The sequence below is a fragment of the Apus apus genome, chromosome 1, assembly GCF_020740795.1.
Source record: "Apus apus isolate bApuApu2 chromosome 1, bApuApu2.pri.cur, whole genome shotgun sequence".
Taxonomy (NCBI): domain Eukaryota; kingdom Metazoa; phylum Chordata; class Aves; order Apodiformes; family Apodidae; genus Apus; species Apus apus.
Genome location: NC_067282.1, coordinates 168,856,303 through 168,876,414, shown reverse-complemented (window position 1 = coordinate 168,876,414; position 20,112 = coordinate 168,856,303). Strand labels below are relative to the sequence as shown.

The window sequence follows — 20,112 nt, the reverse complement described above, 5'->3', positions numbered from 1 at the left end:
CAAACTTTATTTGCAAAATAAGGGCTTTTTCTTGGATCAACTGCTTTTCTGCAGACCTGCTTCAAAGAGGGCACTTCTTAGGGCAACCTTTCCAAAATCAGTACCTTTCTGTTGAAAGCAATTCCTGTGTAAAAGATGTTGACAGTTATGATGTTGCTTATTTACCCATTATCTTTAAAATAATGATGAGACTGGGTCTGTTCTTGCTGTGTGGATGCTGGATTTGGGGCTGGCTAGAGCAGAGCACTTGCTCTGCACCCCCAAAAAAGTCATGTTGAGGTAGGATAACCTTCTGCCAAGTCCCATTATTTCCCTTCTCAGTTAATAAATTGAAAATAGCAGCTGCTTCCTCAGTTCCAGGTATTTACTCTCTTTAATCCCAGGTCTGACTCCGTGTGTATCCATAGAGACCTTGCAGTTTTGACACATGGGGTACCGAGCATGACTTCACAGGGCTCTCTGGAACTTAACCAGTAGTGAGAACTGGGAAGCACAAACAGTTTCCATGGCCTGGTTTAAGCCATGATTGTATTCCTCTGGACTAACCTGAAGGGTTGGTACCCCAGTTTGTGAGGGGCTGTTGGCTTAGAGGAGGGCGGGGGGCACAAGGGGGGCTGAAACACGGGGGGTTGCAGCCCCCCTCTCCATGCTCCTCACCCCCTATAGATACTGCCCCTTGCACAATATTCAGTATTAATCCAGACTAGCTCTCCCCACAGCAAATCTCCCGGGCCAGCTAATCCCGCTGCAAGCTGTTTTCTTCCACCCTCAGGGGGGTTTGAATTAGGTCAGACAGCTTTACATTTGCATTCTATTCATTTATCTGATTTAAAAAACAAAAAACAAACAAACAAACAAACAAAAACCCTATTTATTTATTTATTTTTGGTCTGGTTACACGCGGGTCTCTCAGCCCCGAAGGAGGCGGGGAGGGAGGCGGGGAGCGGCGGGAGCTTTAGCCGATGGCAGCGGCTGCCCGGCGGCGGATGCCAGCGGCGAGCGGGCGATGGCGCGGAGCCGGGCGGCTTACGAGTACACGGAGGCGGAGGACAAGAGCATGCGGCTGGGTTTCCTCCTCATCGCCGCCGGGTTGCTCTCCCTGCTGGGTCTGGGCTGTTGCTGGCTGCGGCCGGCGCTGCAGGAGCGGGGAGGAGGAGGCTCCACCAACTGCACGGTGCTGGCGGTGCGGCAGCTCGGGGAGCGCTTCGCCTGCACCTTCTCCTGCGGGGCCGCCTGCCGGGGCACCGCCCGCTACCCCTGCCTGCAGGTCCTGGTCCGCACCGCCCGCTCCTCCGGCCCTGCCCTGCTCCACGAGGACGAGCGGCAGCTCCGCATCAACCCCAAGGTGAGACCCCCCAAAACCCGTGCGTGTGTGTCCCCGCAGGGCAAACCCTGTACCCTGTGTGCCCTGGGCGCACTTTCACCGCCCCTGGTGCCTGCCTTTGGGGCGCGGGTCCCCCGCCGCTGCCCTCCTGCCGGGTGCCGGATTTTCTTTCATGGGGGATGTGGGGTGCGTGGATGAAGTCACGGAGCACCCCTCTGAAATGCCCCTGTGCTGTTACTCAGCAAAAAGTAACTGTCAATAGTATGGGTAAAGATGTACTGTACATGGTGTGCGTGTAACTCTGTGGTATGTGTGTACCTATATATAGTGTATATCCATATATACACTATGTATAAAGTATAGTACTATACTGTAAGATACAGTAGAGAGTAACACTATATATATATATATATAGTACAACACATGCACACTATGTATTTGTCTATCTGTTTACTCCCCCGCACGGCCCGGGCCGCTCCTCCCCGCGGCAGCGCGGGGGGACACACCGGCGCGGCTCCGCTGCCCCCCCGCTTCCCATTTCCCGCTCTCCTCTCCCCGGTCCCGTTCCGCGGGACGCGGCGGGGAAAGTCCTGCTGCCGGCCAGGAGGTCTGTCCGCCTGCCCACAGCGGTGGGCGATGCTGTTGCGCTGCGTCTGGAGGAGGTGAGGGGGTTCCCAGAGCGGCTCCTCAAAGCTCCAGGAGAAATTTTAAGCGAGCTTATTGCTGACAAGGCGCTGGAGAGAGGCTGCACTGAAACACAAGTGTCCTCCGAGCTGTTCTGATTCTTAAACTTTTCCGTCATCCACATGAAAGTGGACAGAGTGGAAGCATGGTTAAAGTTGCATCTTCCAGCAAACTAGGATATGAAGGCAATGTGTGACTTGTGCTTGCTTGCTTTCTTTAAAGGCAGTTTTTTCTGCTTTCTCCTTATTCTTTTCATGCTGAGTGAAGACCACCTTGCCGGCGTGCTGCCTGAGTGGAGGAGATGTTCTGTAGCTTGCAGAGAATAAAAAATGTGGCAGAACCACCCTCCTTCCCTGAAAGAACCTGAAACTGGGAGAGTGTCAGGGAAGTGAATTTCAGCTCTTCGACTAAGATGTGAATGTAGCCCAGTGCCAAGGGTTGTGAAAAGCATGACACAGGGGTCTGCCATGCAGGGGCTGGGGAACAGGCTCGGTGTCCAGTTTGGGATGTGCAGCCTCGTATCTCCACAGTCACTTACTCCAGTGGGGATCTTTCCCTTGGAAGGTGGATTGTTTTGCAAGCTTGGGAGTTAGGGGTTGCTTGTTTTCCCCCATGGCAGCCTGCAGTCTTGGAAGGGAGACTGGGGCAAATATCAGTAGAACAAGAGGCAGGCCAGTAAGTCTGACAGGATTTAGCTTACATTGCTGGCACCACTCAGAAGCAGTGAGCAATGAAGCTGCAGTGCTGGATGCTGCCTGAGAGCCCAGCGGATGAAACGTTTGCCTGTGAGGGAGCTTTGCAAACTTCCCTCCCATTTTGGGGGTCCTGCTGCCAGGCTCCCCACAGAGAGGGCTGTGGCTGCAGAGAGGTGTGCCATGAGCAACCAACTGTTCAAGCACCAGGGCTTCCCTAGACCTCTCTCCATCTTCAGGCAGGCTGGGGGTAGATGGTGAAATGCCCTTTTGACACAGGGTGAAGATGCTGTGTTGCTGCAGAGAGTGCACCATGGCTGTCCCTGAGCACCTCTTGATGGCCCTATTGTGGCCGTGTCCAGTAGAGATGGGAGGTGGGTGGTGGGAGGTGGGTGGTGGGAGGTGGATGGTGGCTGTTGAGCCTCACCACCAGTGTGCCTGCAGTCAGCAACTCTTGCAGCATCCCGAGTTTCAGCAGAGACTCTCAAACTGGGAATAGGAGCATTGCACCTGCCCAGAGGTTGGATTGCAAATTCTGCAGGGAGGTGGCTAGAGCTTCAGAAGGGATGCCCATAAATGTCTCTTAGGAGCCTGTTTTTATTTAACAATTACTAAGGAAATACAGGGCTGTATGCTGGCAGCACGTTGTACTTGCACACTCTTACAATTGGTTTACTTGCATCTCTACGTGTGGGCTGTTCACCCTGGGATATTGATTGCTGAGGACTGAATCTGAGTTACCAGATGAGACCAAGCAAAAAGGAGTATTTTTTAATGTAACAGGATTCTCTGCTAATAATTAAATTTAACTAAGTGGGAAATAGGAAAAAGAATGCACTCCAATTACTTTCCTCACCTTAAGGAGTTGTTTAGGTATCCTTAGGAAAACATATTATTTTAAAGGAATGAAGTATGTATAGAAGTCACATTGGTTTTCCTCTTTTCCCACGTTCAATATTGGTATAGCTGGGAAATTACAGTCTCCTTTTAATGTAAGTCCTAAAGTCTCTCTGCCTTTCTTTAAAAGCTTTCAGGATTTTGTGCTGAAATAGATTAGTCTTAGCAATAGAGTAGGAGGCTGCTGGATTTCATGCTTGGGATCATTAGGTATTTATGAATGAACACTTCAGGAGCCATTTAACCCTTCCCTTTTCCATCACCTTCTTGCACACTCACTTTTGTTCATGCAATTAGACATAAAACGCACTAATCATTTCTAACTAACTAGAAGAAAAAAAAAATTGACCAATTTTGTTTTGAACAGTCTTTAAATTTTACATGCTGTTTAGAGGCTTCTCTGTGTGGGGTAGCAATTCTTCCTGGTAAATCAATAGAGTGGAAAAGGCACAGTTCAGGCTCCCTACAACATGCAACAATACTGAATCAGTTGGCAACTTCACTCCACCCCCAAAAATCCCCAGTGGATCTGACTAAGAATATTCTACTTTCTCTAGTAGAGCGGGCCGGTGTATAAAACTATCAGCAGCTACTTAGCTGTCTGTTCTGATGAGGTCTGGCAATGGGAAAAAGAATTTATTTCTTTCTCTCTCTTGCTTCCTGAGATAATCACATCGTTGCGCAGCCCAGGATTCATTTTACCTCTTAAAAGATTATATTGCTGGGTCAGAGTTAATCCCGAAATATATTTGTAAAGCACTCGGCGTGATTACATTCGTGTTCAGTCCAAGTGATTTGTGGATTTCTTCTTTTTTTTTTTTTTTAGTTTAATTGTTGTCTAAGAGGAAGACATTTCAGTGGAGGGACAGTAGCCTTTCTTCAGCTGCCTTGATAGCAATAATAATCTTTGAGATAAGGTTTACGGGGGATTAATTCCAAAGTCAATTTGTTGTGATCTCTCGGGCCATCGAGCACATCGACGGCTCATGCAGCCAGCACAGGGCCAGGCTGTAGGTTTGGTTGGGTGAAATGACAGTGGACCCTGTCAGTTGCCACAAAGATCTGCTTTTTGACTCTTTAGACTTTTCCCCTTCTATGTTTAAAGTTCAGAAGTGTAAGAAGAACTTTATGACTGTTTTGTTAAAGAGATTTTTAGGGGAGTGTAGAGTGAGCCTGATGTTAGCAGCTGCGCACCAGGACCTGGTTGTCCCTGTCCCTGGGCAGGGGAGCAGAGCAGCCAACTGTTCTTGTCTGTGCTCTGTACCTGTGCCTGCTCCTGCTGTGCTTCTGTCTGTAACCACTCAGCCACACAAGATGATACACACCTATCTCTTCTGTATGTAGAACTGTTTTTTTGTTCCAGATCTCTTAAATCGGACTCACAACAGAGCAGGTTGAATACCAATATATGCCCAATTCTAGAATCATTTTGGAGGGCCTGGTGCATCTAGTAAAGCATCAGATCTGTGCTCAGGCTGGTACCCGTGATGGGCAAACTCTGCAGGTGCTGTCTAGTGATTCCCCTGGAAGCAGCCCCAGTGCTACAGATAATCCCCCCTCCCTCCTGTCATGTCTGGGCCATTCCTCATGCCTAAAGCCTCTGTGAGGGGCTGTGGATTTGGTCATTCCTTGTGGGTTTGTCTGTCCTGATGGACGCAGGTGAAAGCCCGACGTGATGCTCAGCTCCAGCTCCCTTGGTACAGTCAATGGCCAGGGGGCATTGTTTTTTGCACTTAATGGGGAGAGTACTGCCACTCATTTTGTGCCATAGTAGGATGGTTGTGGCAGCACTTCCTGCCTTCGAGGCTGTGAAGTTAGGAGAGCACAGAGGTGCTTGCACATGAAGTTAGGAGAAGCTTATAAATTGCTTGGTGTGGTGGGTTGACCTTGGCTTTACACTGTGTGCTCACTAACTCTATCAGTCTTCTCCTCAGCTGGACAGAGGAGAGAAAATATAACAAAAGGCTCATGGGTTGAGATAGGGACAGGGAGATCACTCAGCAATTACCATTATGGGCAAAACAGACTCAACTGGGCTAAATTAGTTTAATTTATTACCAATCAAATCAGAGTAGGGTAATAAGAAATAAAACCAAACCTTAAAACGCTTTACCTCCACCCCTTCCCTCTTCCTTGTCTCAACTTCACTCCTGATTTCTCTACCTTCTTCCCTCCAATGGTGGCAGGAGATGAAGAATGGGGGATTGTGGTCAGTTCATCACACTTTGTCTCTGCCTCTCCTTCCGCCCCAGGGGGAGGACTCCTCACACTCCTCCCCTGTGTCAGTGTGAGATCCCTCCTGCAGGAGACAGTCCTCCATTAATTTCTCCAATATGAGTCTTTCCCACAGGCTGCAGTTCTTAATGAACTGCTTCAGTGCGGGTTGCTCTCACAGCAGACAGTCCTTCAGGAACAGACTGCTCCACTGCCGACTTCCCATGGGATCACAAGACCTGCCAGCAAACCTGCTCAGGCATGGGTTCCTCTCACCATAGGTCCAGAGGTCCTGCCAGGAGCCTGCTCCAGTAAAGGCTTCCCACAGGGTCACAGCCTTCTTTGGGCATCTACCTGCTCCTGCATGGGATCCTCAATAGGCTGCAAGTGGTTATCTGCTTCACCATGGACCTCCACTGTTAACCTCCTTAAGCCTGCAGGGCACAGCCTGTATCATCATGGTCTTCAGCATGGGCTGCAGGGGAATCTCTGCTCTGGTGCCTGGAGCACCTCCTCCCACTCCTTCTTCACTGGCCTTGGTGTCTGCAGAGGTGTTCCTCTCACATACTCTCACTTCTCTTTTCAGCTGCTGTGTTGCAGCATGTTATCCCCTTCTTAAAGACATTATCCCAGAGGTACTGCCACTGTCACTGATGGGTATGGCCTTGGCCAGCAATGTGTACATCTTGGAGCCAGCTGGCATTGGCTCTGTCAGACATGGAGGAAGCTTCCAGCAGTTTCCCACAAAAGCCACTCCTGTAGCCTCCCCACTACCAAAACCTTGCCACACACACCCAATAGCCTTGGAGATCAGGGGCTGGAAATTGTTTGCTTTAGTGGTGTATTATGCTTCTGCAATTATACTTATCTAGAGTGTCCTTTTCACATCTTCATTTCATCATGAGCTTCCCAACCTGTGTGGCACACGATGTGGGCCCCTCTGCCATGCCAAGCAAATGGCACATGCTGTGTCCCATAGTTCACCAGCAGCCAGGAGGATGGTCCTCGATGAGTCGCTTGGAGACTGAGGCTGCAGATTTACTTCTTATAGTCATCAGTTTGTCTTCTGATGGGCTGGTTTGCTTCTACTTTGTGTCCTTATGTCTGTTTGCATTTGAGACTTTCTTGGTGTCATCTTCTAGACAATGTCTTCCAGGCTTGAGACAGCTTCCCTCAGAGTTTACCGAGTTCTTTTTCATAAAAATGTGAATGAATTAGGTAAGAATTAGGCTTTAAAAAGCATGAAATACAACCTGGAAACTAAGACATGCTCAAGAGTTCATGCCTCTGCCCCGTCTCTGTGATATGGAAGAATATTTGCTCCAGTGAAGAGTTCAGAAGGATCAGGAATCATCCAGGGCATCTGCAGAGGCACCAGAGTGAGAACATCCAGCAGCAAACACAGATATAAATCTTACAAAACCTTGATGTAAAGGCATATTAGCTGCTCACTGACAATTTTACTGAATTGAATCCTGAGCCATCTACCCTAACCCTGGCTTTGATTGAAGGGCGAATCTTATTAGCCTGCTACTGATTTTGTCCTGTGTGATTGAGACTGTATTTGAATTGCATAATAATCTTATTGTTGCTATGACATAGTGTAGGAGGTGCAATTACAGCCCCATGTACCAAAAGATCTGCTGAAAAGGCCTCCACTTCATTAGAATTATTCTGAATGTCTAAGCTTAAGTTCTGTTCTCCAACTTCACTGTGACTTGTTTAAGAAAAAAACATCAAAGAAATACAGAGTGGGGCACTTCCACTGGAAATGAATGTTGCTGCACGAGCTGCAGTTGAACACAAGTTAAGCTTCCTTTCAAACACTTGGTGTTTGTTTGTGTTTTGATGGTAGCGTTTCATGCCCTGTCTTGTGGGGGAGGACTGCAGAATTAACCTTTCAGAAACTGCCTGTTGCCAAAGTGGGAGGTCATTTCAGGTTCCTCTAACAACTCACAGCAGTGAAAGTTGCCAGGTTATGATAGCCTTTTATCTGCTTGCTGACTGTGCTTTGGAGGGAGATACAGCTGATCAAGCAAAGTCCCCAGGAAGTGTGCTTAGGAGGCTGGTGAGAGAGATCCACCACCCATGTGGATCAGAAGGGGACAAAATGAACACCTGGGAAGGCAAACAAGCTGTGGTGTTTGTGCAGCAAGCGGTAAGTCCACCTTGGAATTGGACCTTGGGTGTTCGCTGTGGGCCGAGGCATTCATCAGTTTGGGGAGATGGTTCAGGGTGGCTCTTGGGATTCATATGATGAGGTTTTGCCTTGAGCAGGTACCACTCCTGTCTTCAAGCCTATTAAACCTTGACAGGTTCAAGCAATGAGGTCCCACCAATTTGTGGCAAGCCCCTGGGTGTCTCCTTTGTGTTTTACACATAAACAGGAAGAGATGGGAATCTAGTGTGTTTTCTGTCAGCTGTCATTTGGATTACTTGTGCAAAGAGTGGTGTGAAGTTTGAGTTAGAACATCTTCACTGTTGTCCTCAACCAGGTTGTGAACTTTGTGAACTATTCATGTGGTATCTGAGGGAGTTTTGAGGTCTCTGCAGGATCCAGAGAAAGTTTGGTCAGCTGAGGACTGGTGCAATGGTCACACTTCCATAGCAGAGGACAGGAATAGGTTCAGCCATGAGGAAGAAACATTTCAGAGGAGAGAGAATCTGCATACTGGAGCTGGTAGCACAGGAAAAGGAGCTTTTGAGATCTCGGAGGAAATGTAGGCAGAAGAACGTGTATCAGTAGTTAGTTCTTCTGTTTACTTCTGCATTTTGTGTGCTGGCTAAATAGTGGTTGGCTGGGTGGACTCAGTAGAGCCTGTTTACTTCTCCTGTCTTGTATCCCTAGAAGCTGGGGGCCCAGGGAAGGGCAGGGAGTAGATTACAGTCAGACACAGGCAGTGAGAGTACAACTGGTGGGATATGGTACCATTTCCACAGCTGTATGTGAAAAGCGTCACAAAGAAAAACATTGGATTGGAGAAAGCTGGGAGTGCTGGATGCTGGGCTGAGCAGGGAGGACCAGCAAGGGACCAGGTGGGGTGGTGCAGCACAGCAGTGGTTGTCACATGGACAGAACGGAGTCAGCATTGCCCTCAAGTGTCTTCATGTCAACTTTGCTGACTCTGTTCAGCTGCTGCACAGGTGTGTTTGTGCACAGGGAGAGTGGAGTAAAGAGGAGTGTGGTTGATGCTTCCAAAGTATGTAATCAAACCAAAAACATTGACAGCCAAGGAATATTAGCTGAGATGGAGACAACTGAACATGATAAATACTACGTTCTTGCTTCTGAAGCAGAGTGGTATTGCTGCTTGTTTTCTCTCCTTTGTCATCAGCAGTGGGATAATCCTTGTTTAGGGTCATCTGAACAGGGATCTAAATGGGCTACTGTGACGTGGCAAAACCAGATGTGGGCCCATGTAGAGACAGGGACCCTTGCATGCAAAAAAGGCAAATTCTAGAAGCACCAAGCAAGACCTTGCAGATTCTTCCAGTCTGAAGTGTGGAGCCTAGCAGCAGCAATTTTAAGTGATGACAGTAGTGGACAGGTTTCACATGATCAAGCCAATAAAATCCTCAGTTTTATCCCATCCCCCTAGAATGGCAAAGATTCAAAGCTGTTGCACAGTGGAGATGGACTTCTTGGCCTGTACAGCTTGAATACAGCATGCAGCTGGGGGCACAGGAGGCCCCTGTGAAACCTCACCAGGTGGAGAGGGAGAGGAAAGCACTCACTTGGCATGGTGAGTCACAGTGATCTTTGTTTTCATGTTAGAGAGGATAACTATCTCCTTCTGTGAAGAAACTCATGTTGTGATCATATGTGGGGGTCTCTTTAGGGGCTTCCCACAAGCTGCATCTCCTGCTTCCTCATCCTTTTAGCTAGCTTCCCAGTCACTTTTTTCTGCCTGCAGCTCCCAGCTTTAAAGGAATTAAAAATCTTTGTGTACACCTGGAGCCTTGATGTCTGCGTGTCCTCCAGGGTGAAAAGCCTTTGTTATCCAAGGATCAGTTAAGCATTGTTACTCCATTTGGTTCAGTATCTCCTGTAATGATCTCCTATAAGGATGCCTGGTAACAGTAGGGGGCATTTTGCTCAGACACTGAGATCCTGATACTGCAAATATTGGATTAGGTGGACTGTTTGGTTTCTTTCTTGCTTGACTCCTCCTCCATGGCTAGGAGGGAAGGGTGGTGTGTCAAAGACTTGCAAACAAGATACGTGTGCTGTGTGTGACCCAGAGCTGAGCCTCCGAAAGCCCAGACCCAAGTGCAATGAGCAGGGGGAGAAACTTCCCTCCGTCTCCTTGGGCTTTGAAGCAGATGTCTGAGGGTGAGATCTGCTGATAGCTCAGCTGCATGTTCAACTTTAGTTGACTTCTATGCAGTAGAAGCAGATGCTGAAACTTTCTGCTGAAGTGGAGCTTTGAACTTTCTGTGCTTGTTTCCCCATGTTGTAACAGTAGAAGAATATCTGTCTTTTGCCAGTGGGTATCAGCCAGGTTATCAGACATCTCGTCATCTGGGAAAGCTTGCTGGAATATTTCCGTTATTTATTAGCGTGGTGCTAAACAAATATGAACGAAAATAGGCAATAATTCCAATCCAATCCATGCAGCTGGCTAGGAATATGTCAAAATAAAATGATCATTTATACACTCATCATGCAAAACTCAAGGTGTTATGTGGCAGGTTTGTTTGATTACAGAACAAAACATGAAAAAGCCTTTATTTGGTTTCTGAATGCTGGCATCTTCTTTTCCAGTACCTGCAGGGATAACTAGCAATTGAAGTAAAGCTCAGCTAACTTTTAATTTTTGTTTCTTTGGAGCTTGTACTTTTTTTTTCTCTGCCTGTTTCAGTCTCACTGTTATGGGGACAATGCAGAGAAAGTGATGCCCTGCATTCCTGAGCACAGAAGTAATTCTCTTGTGCAACTTGTGTTGGCAGTGCTCCTACATCCCTCCCTGTGCAAGAGATGATCAGGAGAACTCTGAGAACGTCACATACAAGCAGAAATACTGGAAAGAGAAAGTGGGTTCACAACCATTTACATGCTATTTTAACCAGCACCTAAGGTGAGTAGTCTACATTTGCACAGGCAAAAGTGCTTGTGCATCTGTTTAACAGCTGTCCATGGGTTCTGTTTGAAAATAAATATAAATGCATGCATATGTATATACAGACCCACCCATAGTGATGTGGTTTAGCACATAGAGTTTGATGCAGGGCTTTGCAAGACAGCTCTGCTGATGAAAAGCTACAAAGAAAGTGGAAAAAAATGTTGTTGCCACTTGGAGGAAAAATATTAAACTCTGAGGAAAGTTTCCTTAAAACACGTCATCTTATGCCAAAACACATCTTGGCTTTTAAAACTCAGATGACAAATTTCCTGTTTGCATATTAATGTTCCATGGAAGAGAAATACTGCTGTGTTCATGAGGGGCTGGAAGCAAAGGGGAGATAAATAAATAGTGCAAACCAGCTCAAGAGTTGTGTTCATAGAGGATTAATGAATCAGACGTGTAACAAACAGATGCTCACAGAACTGCCAGCTCTAGTTGCTTGCAGAGTGGAAAGTTGTAACTTAAAGTGTCTCCTCTTCCGTTTCAGTTCTTACTTTTACTGCTGTTGTTGATGTGACTTACATGTGTATGAGGGTGACGTGTGGTTTCCTTCCTTCAGTAAACAGGAAGACGAGAGTCCTTCTGCCTGTCTCTTTTCTGGTGATGATGTGCCAGGAAATAAAAGGTGATGTGGTGGCAGCAACTGGTTGGTACTGCAGTGTGCAGGCACCCTGGGGAGGACTTTGGGAAAACAGCAATAATTGGGATGATAGATCCATGTAGACAGGGAGATGAAGAGAGAATATTCAAGATCTACAGATCCACCAAGGTTTTGTGGTGTTTAGACTCCAATTCTGGAAGCATAAAACACTTTTTAATTTGACCAGGATAAGTAATTTTGTTAAAGCTGAGACTTTTCTTGGTGGTTAAGGTAAGCACTTGAATAAATATCTGCCACAGGAGGAGACTGGACCCACCCCACCAGAACTTGGAAGTTAAACAGATGAGGGAGACCTAGGTGGGAATAGCTCAGTGCTTGCTGATGCAATTCAGGACTTAGTGTGGGAATGTTGGCGTCAAATATTTAAGTTTATTAAAACACACAGGAGGAAAATGGATGCCAGCGTTTGCTCGGACTTTGGAGGAACTGGGGAGCTGGAGCAGGGTGGCAGGCACAAAGATGTCCAGCTCTTTTGTGGGTGGCCCACTGGGTGCCTTGGGGGCTTCAGGTTTGTTCTAGGCTGACAATGATTGTCATCCCCTCCCTGGAGAGACCATAGACCTCGTTGATGTGCCCAGGATGACAATCTATGGTCCCTGATTAACTCTTTGCAGAGGGAAAACAGCAAAGCTTTATAGTAAAAACTACTTGTTTCTTAAAGTGGGTAAAAAAGCACTGTCTACAGCAAGGAGAGGTTAAAACTTAAAACTTAGGGCAGCCTGTGTGGTGACATCAGACCTGGCTGGGACCTTCCTGGGAGCTGTTTTGGTCGACAAGGTGCCAGCGCTTCTGTCTACTAAACCAGAGTCAAGTAATGATTTTGGCTTTGCTGGGCACGCAGGTGCTGCCAGTTCCCCACACTTCTGACACCTGTGAACTGCAGCAGCCACTGCCTGAGCAAGAAGAAGAGTGAGAAACACAGGATCTTGTGCAGAGGAAGTCATGGATAGGATTCAGCTTGGATGGTTTGGGTAAGATGCTGTGAAAAGTTGGTTTTCTAGTCAGTGGAGAGAAATAGATTTTAATCTTAGCCCCAAATAAATGCCTACTATAGGTTGGGTGCCCAGAGGTGTTTATTTCTATTTGGTAAAGGAGCTTAGTGTGATCTGCTCAGGTGCAGGCACATAGGTAGTAGGTGTCCAGAGTTAGGGGAGCTGGTTCTCACATCACAGTTGTAGGTGAAGCCTTGGCAAAATTTTCTGAGAGACTGCAGGCTGCCTGGGGTCTGCCATTTCTGTAGGCTGACACTGAGGAATTGAGCAGCTCTGGAGCAACAACTTTTCCTTAAAGCTTCTGCATCCTGTACTATCAAAGCTTCTTGCCAAATGAAATGGCTGCCTTGAAGCACTGTCTTTTGCTGATCATACAACAATTTATATACAGCAGAAGAGGGGCTTTCTGCCAGAGATACTTGAAGATAGTCTAAGCTGAAATGTGTACGCCATCTATTTTCTTCTGGAGATGTGAATGAGCTTGGAGAGATAAGTTTTGCTGACTCAGACTAGGCTTACTTAGGTATGCTTTTAGAGCTACGATGACTAAACAGCTTCTGAAGCAGTAAAAAAAGCAAACAAACTGAGGGAAAAATCTGTTCACTTCAAAATAGAAGTGTGCTTATTTTCTGGCAGTATTTTTTTTAGCTGTCTGGATGAGCTAACTCTTTGTGTCAGTAGTATATAGTGGTAGGTTCCTTGGTGAGAGTAGTAGTTGCAATATTAGTACTCTTTCTTTTGAAATGGCAGAATGAAATTCTAGCTAAATATTTAGGCAATGAATGAACATCATCTCTTCATCAAATTTAAGTTAGGGTAATTCTCAGAACTGTTGCTGCATGCAGAGCACACTGTTAGAGAACATCTGCCTTCAGTTCGGTGGGTCACATTTCCACAGGCTGCTTTGAAAAGAAGAAGAAAGTGATGACATTTCTACAGTTCAGTTATACAAAAGGGGTGAGAATCAGACTCGGCAATTTTAATCATTCTCTGCTAATAGAAATAGGAAGACCCAACACAACTAGTGTCTGACAGTAATCTCAGGGAACCAAAGTTAGCTTAGCTTGGAGCTCACGGCTGTCTGAAATAAGGTTTTGCTTTGCTGCTGTAGGCAATTACCTTCAATTTCCCATTTTCTCTGGCTAGCTTTGGGTCAAGTGGTGAAAGCTGCATGGGAAAGCTGCTTTTCCAAACCTCTGGTGAAGGTGCCTGTCACCGGACATGATAATACTGTGGTTTTTAGGGAGCCCTGCCCAGCAGAAAACACCTCCTGGTGTTTCAGAGCACAAAATAAACAACAAATTCAGATAAAGTTCTCAGGCTGCTGCAAAGGTTTGAGAAGTTACTGAGCTCAAATGCTTCAGCATTGCTGGATCTCACACGAAGTGCTCCAAGGAGTCTGTAGTCATCACCACATGCAAACAAGGGTCACATCCGCATGTCCTAAAGTGGGAGGTCTGTGGAAAGGGGCAGGATGGGGCAGAAGATGTCACTTTCTTCAGATTACAGGTCTCACTGACATCAATAACAAGAACAATAAGAGATAAACCAAGTTTTCCATCAGTTCAGAGTGCCCCGTCTCACGCCATGCAGAGACAGGCAGAGCAACATATGTAAAGTTGTATCTTATTAGGAGCTCATTTATGTGGCATTATTGCTTTTTAGCTCTGGTTTCACCCATTATTGCAGCAAGAACACTCTGTGGTTTCATTGCCACAGTGCAGCAAAAGAACCAGCCAGGCTTTATACTCCTATGTGTTTGCTGAAGGAAGCTATACACAAATTCTCTTGAGATTTGAGGAGCAAACACTATCTAGTGATTAATCACCTCCTGTATGGTGTTGGGTATCTTGCAGGCCACTTATCTGGGAGTAATTACCTGCAGAAGCCGAGGGTGCTCAGGTAGTAGGGCTGCTTATTCCCAAAGGGTGAAACATAAATCTTGGTTCACTTTGGCACTTCATAAATTTTTCTAAATTAATTCCCTCCAGTCAGAAGACCAGGTTACTGTTACCAGTCCCCATTTTTTATTTTTTTATTGTATTTTTTTTTACTGTACCACCTGTGGAGCAGTGCTTGGGTTGAGAGGGAAAGGACATTACTGTTAGTAAGACATGGCACTGCCCCTGCCTGCAGCTGTTCAGCTGAGGATCTCTATCTTGGAACAATAGGTGGGGAAATGATGACAAATGCTTGCCATAGTGAAGGGAGATAGATTTTGCAAAATAGATGCAAAATAGATGTGTGCAGATTGCAGACTTCTTTAAATCCAGATTGTCTGAATACAAAAAATATTGGTAACGCTTCCATGCCCCCACCTCTGTCAGATTTTGCCATGTCACATAAATAGCAGGATGTGTGGAAGTGATGACCAAAATATTTACATAACTAACTGTAACTTTTGGATCCTACATGACTTTTTGGTGACCGCTGTGATGGCAGTTCTTCCCATGATGTTCAGTAATTGCTCTGAAGGATTTGATGGAGGCCTACTTTATCCACTGTGTGTTATGAAAGGCTTGGCAGCATCTAACAGGGATGTGTAGCATAAAGCAACAAGTAATCCAGTTACTCCCCTGGGCAGAGCCTCAAGGGACTCCAGCCCTGAGCTCAATGTCCTGCTAAAAATAAGTCCTCATCTCACCTTTTAACAATAAAAACAGAATTCCTCCCTCCTTGTCTGCTCAGTGAAAGGTAAAGGTGTGTTTTCAGAGTTAAGACAGAGACTTCTTTAGGGATTTTTTTTTAGTCTGTTAATTTGGTTTGTTCATTCTTTCATCCTAGGGCTGCTGCTGGGCAGTAGAGGTGATGCTGGGCAGTGGCCATCTCTCCCTGTTCACAGCAGAACCAAGTCTTGATGCTTGAGCAGGGCTTGAAAGTGTTCAGTTTTTTCCCCCTTTTTGTCTCACCAGGTCACTCTCTTGTCCCTTCTACTGTTTTGTACACTGATAACTGGGGTTAGAAGTTTGGGTGCATCCCCTTGAGAAGCTTTGTCTTTCCTGGAATGCTGGAATGCTGAACGGCAGCATCCCCAGAAACAAGAGATGATCTGTAACTGAGCTTAGGGGCAACAGGTGCGACTCCCCTAGTTAACATCTTTGAACTAAGGTATTATATGGAAATCACTGAGAAAAGAGGGGTTTATTAAATGCACTGTGCCTGCAGGGATGAGCCATAATTTTATCTGCTGATGGATATAATCCCTTTTACAGAGAAAAGAAACACATTTCCAGGCCTGACATACCTCCTTTGGGTTTGGCATTGCAGCCTAAGCACTAAGGGAGTGTTTTTCTTGAGAGAGGAAAAAACAACTGAGAAATTACACTTGTGTGCAATCCCTTCTAATGCTGGAGGACAGCAGCTCTGCACGCCTCGCTGGTTCTTTCAGAGGCTTGCTGGGGTGTGGTGGCCATTCTGCTCTGTGTGAAAATTCATTTCTTCAGGAGGTGGAGGATAGGTCTTGCCCTAAACTAATGCCATCAGCCTGGAAGAAATAAAACCCATCAACTGTATGCTAAACTCTTAATTAATGACTAATGATTTTGCTAAATGTAATTAATCTAAATAATTATCATTCTAACTCTGTCTTATCCTGTTTTTCCCCAGTCTTTTGTTTGGGACCTTGCAGATCTCACATGAAATACCTATGGTTTTTAGCCTGGCACAAATCCTCTGAAAACAAGTGCAAACATATTTATTCTTCAGGTTTTTAGCCAGGTGGCCTCCAAGGCCCTTGCTCCCACTGCCCACCATGCCAGTCCCCGGCTGCTGGGAAGGGACTTGCATGTCTGGCTTGCTAGCCACGCACCTTGTGCCTCCCTACCCCTCTTTCTAAGGAAGCGAAAACCTGGGGATGAGTCCAGTTACCTCCTTCACAGGGTGCAGCACATGGGGCCATGATGAACCCCCAAGCCCCTGTGGTTACCTCTGCACATCTCCTGCAGAGTCACCGTCCTGCTGGGGCTGTGGCTCTCCTGCTGCAGAGGATGCCTGGCTGCCTGTCCCTGCCCCTTGGGATGCCTTCACCATGGACTTGCAAGTCCAGTATAACCCATGTGCTACTGGTCAGGGGTGTTTTCCTCTGCCTGGATGGTGATTCCTGGGACACACACTGGCCAGCTTGGGCCCATGCGCTCCCTGCTGGCACCAGCCCTGGGCTACAGCAGCAGAACACAGGCTGAGGCTCTTGTGCAGCACACTGTGAGGCTGCAGCAGGCCTTGGAACCTGTTGTTTGCCATTGTTTGCAATCTCAGCATCAAAAAGCAGAGTCAAATGGAGTTACCCTCTAAAGGCAAACAGTAAACATTTTCAATAACCCCTCTTCAGGTATTTCCCTTTGTTTAAAAGCTGCACTTCAGTAGGACCCTCTGCTGCTGTTATACCCTCTAAGCTGTTTTCCAGAGCACTTTCCATAACTGCTGTCAGGTTTGGTGATGGATCTGCAAGAGAGGGCTTCTGAACCGGACACTGCCAAGCCCAGGCTCCCATCCTCCACTTCCTCTTCCTGCTGCCCCAGCAGTGCCCAGTGCTCCTCCCTACGCCTGTGATATCACCATGCGGGTCAGCAGATTCAGGAAAGAGGAGCTGGTCCTGACTGGAGAGGAAAGGAATCGCATGAACACAAAGAGGCAGAATTATTTGCTGACAAAGATTATTTTGAGAAGTTTCCGTGGGCTGTTACAGACACATAACCAGGATGTGGCCATCCAGGAGCATGAGGTCTACTTGCAGTCAGTGCTGTCTGCCTTTATGAGCTTTCCTCATTCACTCCTAGGGTCCAGCGGTGCTTATCTGCACTGGAAAGTTAATTTGCGATAAGATAAAGAGCAACTGAGAGCATGTTAGTTCTTCCAGAACAACCACACAGATTAAACCAGGTAGGAGCAAGGCTGAGGTTTGTTTTTTTTGTTGCCAAGTGTCAGTACTGAGAGGCTACATCCCAGAGGGTCCTTGAGCTCTTCCACGCACCAGGTAACCCTCCTGGAGGGCTTCCCCCATGCCCCTTCCCCCCCAGCCTTGACTAAAGAAGGGCACTTAATACCTTAAATGTGATGCCAGTGGTAATTTAATGATGTACTTCTGGGGAACCCAGTCAAGACCTGATACATTATCTGAAGAGATGCTGTGAGCCATTGACAGTGAGTTGCTGCACGCCTTCTGCCATGTAGGACATGCACAGGGCCTCTTGCTGTAGCTAAGAATAGCAGTGGTATCCACCTGAACCCAAACCTCATCCTGAGGCTTCATTAAAGGCCTCTGTAAGTCTGTGATTCCTTTCCGGAAGGGAAAGTCTTTTAAATTACTAAGTTGTTAGCATTATATTTACCCCTATAATGACTGTTTGGCATCCATTGACACTATTTTTGGTACAGGTACTTTCCAAAACATATAAGATCCAGTCAAAAGGATATCTGTCCAATCACACTTTGTTTTCTTTAACTGACTCAAATTTTCCAGTTTGTTTGCTTGCCCTTTATTTTTGAACTCTGTGATTGGTATCCACTTTAAAAAAATTACTTAAAATTCAACATCACTTGTAAGCTGAGAGCTGGAAGGACTGAATGCTGCCTACTTATGGCCTCCTTGCCAATAAGCATTCTGCTACGCACAGATGATGATACTGTAAATATGAGGGAAGGAGTATTATACCTCCTGTGAAAGGATTTTTCTGTTCAGATGCTGTCATTTATATGGCATAAACTGGTGAGTTTGTGCCCATAAAGGTAATATTATTTTATTCAATTTATGGTCTCCACACATGCCTGGTGATGTCTGGGGGTTTTTGGTTGAGCAGCCCTCACATGTTTCACTACTGAATACACCTGGGTTTCTTTTGATAATTTTTTATGTTGCTGAGTTTCAACTTTCATGCAGCTGAGCTGCTCATAATCAGAGTATTTTTCTGCTTCTTACTACACAAATAAAGAGAGACACATGGTCCTGGCCTTGGGGAGTCTCCAGAGGAAACTCCACACAGCAATTTTGGGTAAGACCCCAAATGCAAATGCAGGTGCAAATAAATCAGGAATCAGGTGTAGCCTGGTGGCCTGGCTCCACTGACACCTAAAGGATGGATAAAACTATTGAAGGCATCTCCATTACTTCTTAGTGAAGGAAAAAAGAGTTTCTTCTTATTTCCCCTACTGGGAATGTTTTCTTAGTGCTGTTTTCCAATCAGGACGATGCTGTTGGGGGACAGAAAGCACAGTCATCACACAGGCACCTGGTTCCCATGTGCCACCTCATTAGGAGAGCTTAACTACCAGGACCCAGCTGGATAATCCTGTGTTGCCAGAATTCTAGGCTGTGACATTAACTGCTCCAAAGAGCACCAGGTAAAGTTGATGAAACAAAATGGAATGGGAGTGTTCAATGTAAATGAGGACCAATATGAGTCAAGACTATATATATTTTCCTAATTAGAGGAAATTCTGTTTCCTTCCTCCACAGATAGTTTTCCATCAGTCTCTGGCTCTAGATGAGAAAGCAGCAGGAAAGTGCAAATGCTTCAAGACTGCTTTAATAACATTTAATGCAAGGAGAGAAGAAAGAGACAGAGCTGAGGAAAACCTGCCATCAGATTTCCCAACCAACTTTCCACACTTGAAAGTGACAGATGGACTCCTGATCTTTCGGACATTCGGCATGGCTGAATTTCCAAACCTCCTGAGATGCCTCCTCACTGCTGCTTTCCTCTTCTCTCTGTTTCCCTTTGGAAATGCATGAATTTCTCACAGACCCAACCTTTATTGTTTCCATGGCAGATCCTTTCCATGTATGATGAAATGATAATGTCATCTTGATTTATATTTTCTTCCTCTTCTGTTCCTCCTTTTTGCAGGCCAGATGATGTGATGTTGAAGCGCACCCATGATGAGACTGTCATCTTGCACTGCTTCCTCTGGCCTCTGGTTACGTTCCTGGTTGGAGTCCTCATCGTGGTCCTGACCATCTGTGCCAAGAGCCTGGCTATCAGGGCAGAGGCAATAAAAAAGAAGAAACATTTGTAAACAGCAAGTTTGCTGCTGATGGGAACCAAAAAGCTGCAAGAAGATCTCAAGTGAGGCATCTCACACACCTGCAGGTCTGGAGGGCACCCAGCTGCACCTCCTTCCAGTGTCTCGTCTGATGGTGGAGTTGCTCTTGCCTCAGGATTATTCTTGGGAGACTGCCACATGAAATGTCAGCTAATTGCTTCTTCTGCTATGATGGCAAATAAGAATATTCTACCAAAAAATAAAATCTAGACTGTACCAAATATGCTGTGCACTGGTGGTCCCAAACAGCAGCTACCCAGGTCCTCAAGAGACAGTTTATGAAACGTCCTGATGTTGCTCCTTTCATCTCCACAAAATGGTCTTTACTATTATTTACTATTCAATATTTAAAATATTTACTTTATGATAGACTGTATTTCAAAAATAACAAAGTTTGGTAGTTTTAGGGTTTTTTTTTTAACCTTTGTTTTGGTGGGGTTTTTTGTTTGTTGTTTTTTTTTTTTTTTTTTTAGTAAAAATATAA

At 46.1% G+C, this 20,112-nt stretch overlaps 1 protein-coding gene across 1 annotated transcript; it reads left to right on the top strand.

Moving 5' to 3' along the window:
• The first annotated feature begins 994 nt into the window (after window positions 1-994).
• On the top strand, window positions 995-19,836 carry KCNMB4 (potassium calcium-activated channel subfamily M regulatory beta subunit 4). The gene is made up of 3 exons (XM_051633163.1): window positions 995-1,345; window positions 10,762-10,889; window positions 19,433-19,836. The coding sequence occupies exons 1-3, from the start codon at window positions 1,007-1,009 to the stop codon at window positions 19,599-19,601; spliced, it is 636 nt and encodes a 211-aa protein (XP_051489123.1). The 5' UTR covers window positions 995-1,006; the 3' UTR covers window positions 19,602-19,836.
• Window positions 19,837-20,112: the final 276 nt, after the last annotated feature.

Bases quoted from the DNA above. Each gene is read 5' to 3' on its own strand.
- KCNMB4 (XM_051633163.1), top strand. From the start codon at position 1,007: ATGGCGCGGAGCCGGGCGGCTTACGAGTACACGGAGGCGGAGGACAAG. The intron at 1,346-10,761 runs GTGAGACCCCCC...TTGTGTTGGCAG, and splicing joins AGCTCCGCATCAACCCCAAG to TGCTCCTACATCCCTCCCTG. The intron at 10,890-19,432 runs GTGAGTAGTCTA...TCCTTTTTGCAG, and splicing joins TATTTTAACCAGCACCTAAG to GCCAGATGATGTGATGTTGA.